General features: G+C 32.6%; 1 protein-coding gene across 1 annotated transcript in view; it reads left to right on the plus strand.

The window, feature by feature from the left end:
- Positions 1-8,170, plus strand: part of GPHN (gephyrin) — a 339,003-nt gene that overhangs the window by 133,601 nt on the left and 197,232 nt on the right. The window contains exon 9 of the mRNA XM_037728619.1: positions 7,006-7,047. Coding sequence (XP_037584547.1) covers positions 7,006-7,047 — 42 coding nt within the window. The remainder of the gene's footprint in view (positions 1-7,005; positions 7,048-8,170) is intronic.

Genomic DNA, 8,170 nt, shown 5'->3' on the forward strand with positions numbered 1-8,170 from the left:
TACAGAATTTTGAAAAACATCCATAATCACTTCCCAGAATCTATTCCATTGTTTTTTTAAAAAAATGATTGATATGGATTTTATAATTTAATCAGTCTGAACATTCCTAATTATTCTAGAAACCCATAAAAACATTTTAATATACGTATGTATTTTAGTCTATTGCTATTTCCTACCCAATCATGAGAAGTGATTTTTTTTTTCAATCAAACTGAGACCAAAGAATTGAGACTTGCTGATGTCTATATGGTAATAAGTTATTAAGAGCTAACATCAGATAAAAAATTTGATGCTTTAAAAATTAGGTTATCTCATGCCACTCTTTAATTTCTTTTTTCAACATCTGTACTACTGTATGATTAATCTCAGCATCTTCATCTTTTGTTTTATTTCACTGAGAAACACTTTTTCTGATTACCTTGTTTCTAAAAATATTCAACATGAGGTTTATCAGGGTAAGGATTCTGTTAACTGTCTGATATAGGGAAAAAAAACTATCAAAAGGCAAGTAGTAACCTCTCTAGAGAGTTCAGCTAAGGAAACATGCAAATCAATTGCTTAGCTAAATTTTCAGTTTCTCTCTCCTTACCCCCAAGTATACCTTAAAATGCCTTGAATATTAAAAATTCATGCTAAAAAAAAAAAGTTATTCTCAGAAGCATAGACTGTATTAGACAGGTTTAGTTTATAAAATGAAGTAAATTGGCATTCGGTGATGGTTTTGTTTCATGAAAATTTATTGTAGGTGTACACAAACAAGAACAAGTGTATTAGTCCATTTTCACACTGCCATGAAGATACTACCTGAGACTGCATAATTTATAAAGAAAAAGGGCCAATTGACTCTCAGTTCCACATGGCTGGAGAGGCTTCAGGAAACTTACAATCATGGCAGAGGTGAAGGGGAAGCAAGGTACATTGTACATGGCAGCAGAAAGGGAGAGAGCACAGGGGAAACTGCCACTTTTAAAACTGTCAGATCTAGTGAGAACTCCCTCACTATCATTAAGAACAGCATGGAAGAAACCACCACCATGATCCTATCACCTCCCACCAGGTTCCTCCCTTGACATGTGAAGATTACATTTTGAGATAAAATTTGGAGACACAGAGCCAAACTATATCAACAAGTATATGAAGTGTCTTTTACTTCATTAAAATACTGATGAATATTTCAATTTGAGTCAGAACTATGTTTTTTATATAATTGTATAATTTTCTGAGGATCTTTTCGTGAGACTTCATTTAGAGATTTTTCTATTGGTCATGTCTTCTACCACTGTTAGTTATGTCAGCATGATTACAAATTATGAGCTGGATCTGAGGGGTGTAGCCTTGATGATTCAATTTCAATTTTCAAGGAAAATAATCACTGTTAGAGTATCATCATAGGTAATCTGGCAACTAGGCACATTTGTTCTGAGTTAACAAACTTAGACTCTTATGTACATAACCTACAGTTACTTTTACTTAACAGCAGAGTTGAATAGTTAAAACAAATTATCTGGCCCGTGAAGTCTAATAATTTTATTTAATAGTTAAATAAAAATTAAATATTAAAAAATTAAATTGACTAATGGAGAAGGTAAGACATCATTCAGAAGTGCAGGATGAAGATTTAATTTGCTAATAGTTTAATTTGCTAATATTAAATAAAAAATAAAATATTTTAAAATTAAATATTTTATTTACTAGAGAAATTGAGACATCATTTAGAAGTGTGAGGTAGGATTTAATTAAATCATTAATGATTGAATTGGATGATGTAGACAATATGTTATTTTTTAGAAACAGAAGAACCTGTACCATAATTCATTAAGGGTAATCTAGTCAACAATGTAAAAGAGAATATTCTGAGATATAATGTTTTGAATAATATTATTTATTTTAAAATGTATTTATTAAACATTGACTCATAGTAAAAAAAGAATAGAACGTATTAGATTCTTGATTTCTAACTTAAAATGCGTCTTTTTCTCTATATTGTTCAAAGCAGAATATTTTGAACTTTAAGTGGGTTTTTAGTAATTTTAGTAATAATAAAATCATCATCTTGTACCTAAGCAGAATTTTCCTACCTTAATGACTACAAAAATTACTACAAATCTTTAGATTGGTGATGTGCTGAGAATAATGACTGAAGAATAAAACCACATAGAGAAAAAATTAATTTTCCATTTAATCAATCTAGTAAAAAGAATATTAAAAGTAATGTACAGGATTGAAGGCCAGTGCAGACAATGTTGAGAATTGAAAAACATAGGATAAGGCAGGACGCAGTGGCTCACACCTATGATCCCAGCACTTTGGGAGAACTCACTGAGAAACACTTTGTTCTGATTACATTGTTTCTAAAAATATTGAATACTAGGTAATCAGTCTAAAGATCTTATTAACTGTCCGATATAGCAAATAATGTTAAAAGGCAAGTAGTATCTTCCGTATTTCTGGGCAGATTACTTGAGGCCAAGGAAAAAAACCTCCTCTCTACTAAAAAATACAAAAAAAAAAAAAATTAGCCAGGCATGGTGGCATATGCCTGTCATCTCAGCTACTTGGGAGGCTGAGGCACAAGAATCATCTGAACCCAGGAGGTGGAGGTTGCAGTGAACTGACATTGTTCTACTGCACTCCAGCCTGGGTAACAAAATAAGAATCTGTCAGAAAGAAAGAGAGAAAGAGAAAGAGAGAGAGAAAGATAGGAAGGGTGGGAGGGAGGGAGGGAGGGAGGAAGGAAGGAAGGAAGGAAGGAAGGAAGGAAGGAAGGAAAAAACATGATAAGATAATGCAAACTTTTTTTTTTTTTTTTTTTGAGGCGGAGCTTTGCTCTGTCTTTCAGGCTGGAGTGCAGTGGTGCAATTTCGGCTCACTACAGCCTCCATCTCCCAGGTTCAAGCTATTCTCCTGCCTCAGCCTCCCAAGTAGCTGGGATTACAGGCACCTGCCACTGCGTCCAGCTAATTTTTATATTTTTTAGCAGAGACGGGATTTCTCCATGGTGGCCAGGCTGGTCTCAAACTCCTGACCTCAGGGGATCCACTCGCCTCAGCCTCCCAAATTTGTGGGAGTACAGGCATGAGCCACCACACCTGGCCCTTTCTTTACGTAATATAAATCAAGGTAAATTTACAAAGAATTGAATTAGTAGAGGAGCAGTCGGGCCAAGGAGAGGCTGAATATTAAGATATTCAGGAAAAACACAGATAAATGTTCATGAAATAAACATAGGTAGAAAAAAGAAAATAAAGGAAAGGTATGAAAATACTCATATGCCACAATTTTGTATTTTTATCTAAGTACTCAGTTTATGTATTATATTACATTTCTATTCAGCCACACATAGGTATAGATAGGTTTTAAATATGGTGATTTTTTTAAAAGACTTTGATAAACAAAAGGGAGTATGGTTCATGAAGACAGATTATTGGCATATAAGTGAAGCTAAGATGGAAAGTGATGAAATGGAAGGAATATGACAATTATTTGTAAGTACTTACTATACTAACACAAATAAAAGGATGATATTTAAAGTGAAAAAAGTTAGTCAAAGGAGGAGTTATCACCCAAAATAAGACTACATTTTTAATAAGTGTTAAGAAAAATACTTGAATCAAATCAGAAAATAATCGTCTTTCAAACCATGATTTTTAAATGTTTAACAATTAATTTCCTGAATACCGAATGGGATAGTATAAAATAGGGCTAATATAAGTAATGAATTTTGGTGATTGTGATTGTATAAATATTTTAAGATGAGTATTTTCATTCCATCCTTAGCTCTAAACTACTTTCTTACACTTTTGGTAAATAGATACCTATTGTCTTTGGGGATTTTGTACATTTATTTTTATTGAGTTAATGCGATAACTCAGAGATCAGCAAATCCTGTTCTTTTATAGGCCCACAAGCTAAGAATGAATTTTGCATTTATAAACTGTGGGAAAACGTCAAAAGAAGAACATTTTATGGCATATGAAAATTATATGATATTCAGATTTCAGTGTTTAAAAATAACATTTTATTAAATTATAACCATGCTTATTTATTTGCACATAACCTACAGCTACATTTATGCAACAGCAGAGTTGAATAGTTGAAACACAGATTATATGTCTCATACAGTCTAAAATATTTACTCTCTGACTGTTAAAACACAAAATGTTTGCTTAGTCCTGCTATAACTGGCTAGTGTGTCAAAATGGCGTTGGCATAGGAATGGTTATAATGGAATTTGAAATTATCTTTATTTTAGAACTTGAGAAAAGAAGGCTGCTCATTTTTTTGAGGATGGTTTCAGATTATTCTATGAGGAAGTATATGTTTGGAAGGTTGATCTCAGATTGTCTACCTTCACATTTTTATTCTCTTCTTTTTTATTGTCTTCTCAGCTACTCTCTCTCTCTTCACATAGATTTCACCCTCTACACGCACACATACACACAAACTCTTCAAATATGGAACTCTATTGTGGAAAGAATATAGATTATAAATCCCTCTTTTATTGGACACTCCTTTCTGGGTATTCACAGTACAAAGATAAATCTCATTATTGCTGTCTTAAATGTTATATAAAATATGTTTTTAGAGTATTTTCGTTGCGCACATTACATTTTTCTGTTTATTACTTCATTACATCTTAACAAAGATATTTCCCCTGAAGACCATGATCAACTTTTGATTTTTGCTAAATTCCCTGTTTGGCCTCACCTAAAATCATATACTTTCTTTGGGAAACTTTATACAACTGGAAAAGATACCCTGAAATGATCAAGTAATACATCATACCTTAAAAATCTAAATGGTATTTGCATTGAATCAGCTAACTTTGAGTGGGGAAGAACAGCTGGAACATCAGTTCTTAGATGAGTAAATATTTATTAGTCCGTAGTTGCACCAACAGTTTGTAAACTCTACTTTCTATAGGCAAATTTGAGTGTCTCTTGGTTCTTTTACATAGAACATTATTTGAGCCTTCCTTGTTTGTCATTTTGGCATTTACTTATATTAATAATATTTGTGTACTATTTCATTTATAATAATTACATAACATCCTGAGTATCTTGGTAGATGATATCTTATAAATGTGACCAGACTACAATAATTATGAAGGTAACAGTGAGTCAATTTTAGGATTATGTCTTTGGACTAATTTTGACTAATTTGACTACTTTTCAGTTTATTATTATTCTCTTAATGTAGTTAATTCAGTTCTAAGGTTTCAGTTATAACAATAAGAAAAATCTGTCTTATCCTGTGCTTTGAACAAAAAATCTCATGATACTAATAAAATAACCTATAGTGGCCTAATACATCATTTAGAATGGAAGTGACATGTTTCTGAGATGTTTAAAATGCACCATAGCATTGCCCTCCTCTGAATAGACTTTAATTCAAAGAGAAAGTACTAACAAAATATCTCAAGTAAATTTTCCTAGCAGTAGAAAATAGAGAACTGAGTAAATTTTAAGAATGTTGAGACTCTCAAACTATTTTTAGAGATAATGTGTTTCAGTTTTATGGGCATAGATATAGACACAGAGCAAACATACACAGCAAGATTTTCTTAGAACTAACATTTTGTTAAAGAAATTCAGAAGTATGTATGGTTGGAAAATGTGTTATTTCTGAATATGTATAGAATTTACCATATTTTCAAAAGCACCTCAGAGTAATGAGTGGCTATGATACTTTTTAGCACAAATCTTTGTGGTAGTAAGCTTTAAAAATTCTGAGCATAATTTCATCAGTTCAGTTTTTTAAGGATAGAAGAAAAAGGGTTTGTATATTCATTTATTAAATAAATATACATTGAGTACCTAATACATTCTGCTGTGCTTGATGCTAGAAATACAGTTAAAAAACAAATCTGATAATAAGTGCATTTTTGATTCTTCTATTGTCACCTTCTCCGGTACTTCATTTCCCCATCCTACCTTTTTATTTTGGAACTTCCTGCAGTATTTGTAACTAGAGAATGCATACTTAACAATTTCATCTTACATGGCATTGTGAGACAACCCTATGAGAAAAGAGTACACCGAATTGAACATGGCAGTGTGACAACGTAGGAAGTAAGAACAGGGGAAAACATTATCAATTCAGCATCATAAAGGTTAAACATGGTTTTAAGTACAAAATAGCTATTTTTAAAAATCAATGATAAAATAGCTATTCAAAAAATTATGTGAATCATTCTGATAAAAGCTAAGTCTGCAGAAGAGTTGTGTATTTAAGGTTTTACATTTTTATAGTGTTGCTATTGCCGTTATATTTTAGAAAATACCTCAAAGCAATAAGTGGCAATGATACTTTTTTGCACAAATATTTGTAATAGTAAGCTTTAAAATTACTGAATGCTATTTCATAAGTTCAGTTTTTTAAGAATAGAAGAAAAGGGATTTGTATGCTTAGCCATTAAATAAGCATTTATTGAGCACCTACTACCTTCTGCTGTGCTTGGCACTGGAAATACAATTAAAGAACAAATCTGATAAGTGCATTTTTGATTCTTCTACCTTCATCTTTCTCCAGTTTCAGTAATACCAAAAATTGGATAGTTGGAACAGGAAATCAGAATCAGAATACAGTCTTCGGTACCCTCTTTAATGATAACTGTGAGCATGGATGGTAGAGTTATCCTATAAACAACCTCACATGTAGTTTTCTAGTGTTAAGCCAGCAAAGATCAATGCCAGACCATAAAAAAAATTGTCCAGCATTCTTTCTCCCTCTCAGCAAGATCATACCAGATTTTGAGCAGAAGGAGTCATCTCCATCATGGATTTTTTTTTTTTTTTTAGCAAGGTATTTTATTTTTTTTTGTCACGAAGTTTTCCTTCAAATAGCTTGAGTCTTGAGATGTTTTCAAACTCAAGTGTCTGCTTATAAAGCTGTTTGATTATCTGGCAAATGTGTTGGTGATGGAGCCATCTAACCCCTCTGTGACCCTGACTATGCTATCCTTTCCTCTTTAACAGTGTTTTCTTTTCCCCACTGCAAAACCAGGCTCGGCTTCCCTCGTGCTCATCTACCTATAGTGTATCTGAGGTATATTTTGCACGTGTTTTCTTACATGGTCAATAACATGCTCACCCTCAACATTTTTATCATTTTATTTTCCTTTTGCCTTATTTTATTTTGCCTTGCACTTTGAACTTGCCTGAAATGGATGAGAATACCAAAGGGGGAAAATCATCTGTAAGGGGGAAATTTTTATATTTTTATGATGCACTGTTGTCTGAATAACTTTTTTTTGGCAGTCACTATATCACATTGAAATAGCTAAAGCCCAGAGAGCCAACTTGATTGCTCTGACTACCTTAATTTCATAATGACTCTTTTGAATCAGATAATTTATTATTAAGCTCATATCAGCTAAAGGCAAGATTCCAGTTTGTATATCTGTATGTGTCTGTACCTGATAGCTGAATATTTGTATTCAGTTAGTGATTATTCTGTCTCATTAACCACAGACATAGGAAAACATCCAAAATTGAATATTTAAAAATAGGAGTAAGTATTTTATATAAAATAGGTCTATTCCTATTTTTAAATCTCATTGGGTAACTTTAATAATTTTTTGCTGCTTATATTTTCCTAAGATTCTCGTAATCTAAAAGAGATTAATGGTCATGAAATTCATTTTCTTTTAGTCAAATATTTTACTTGAAATTTGGCCTATGTAATTGTCTTTCAGGAGATTTAATTTCTTGTTCTTATTGTGTTAAACTCTAGGAAAAATGGGTTTTCTTATTTATTGAAGTATTATTAACAGATTTTGAATATTCATTAAGCTTCCTTTCAAAGCAGAGGCACTGTTTGAGTAGCTAAGAAGAAAGAGTATATGTATCTCAAAATGTGACAGGTAAATAAAAGGACTTCAGGCTGGGTGCAGTGGCTCACACCTGTAATCCTGGCATTTTGGGAGGCCGAGATGGGTGGATCATTGAGGTCTGGAGTTCAATATGAGCCTGATCAACATGGTGAAACCCCGTCTTTACTAAAAATACAAAAATATTAGCTAGGAGTGGTGGCACATACTTGTAATCCCAGCTAATTGGGAGCCTGAGGCAGGAGAATCTCTTGAACCTGGGAGGCAGAGATTGCAGTGAGACAAGATTGTGCAGTTGCACTCCAGCCTGGGCAATAGAGAGAGACTTTGTCTCATTTT

Source organism: Cebus imitator, unplaced genomic scaffold (genome assembly GCF_001604975.1).
Source record: "Cebus imitator isolate Cc_AM_T3 unplaced genomic scaffold, Cebus_imitator-1.0 Scaffold13, whole genome shotgun sequence".
Classification (NCBI taxonomy): domain Eukaryota; kingdom Metazoa; phylum Chordata; class Mammalia; order Primates; family Cebidae; genus Cebus; species Cebus imitator.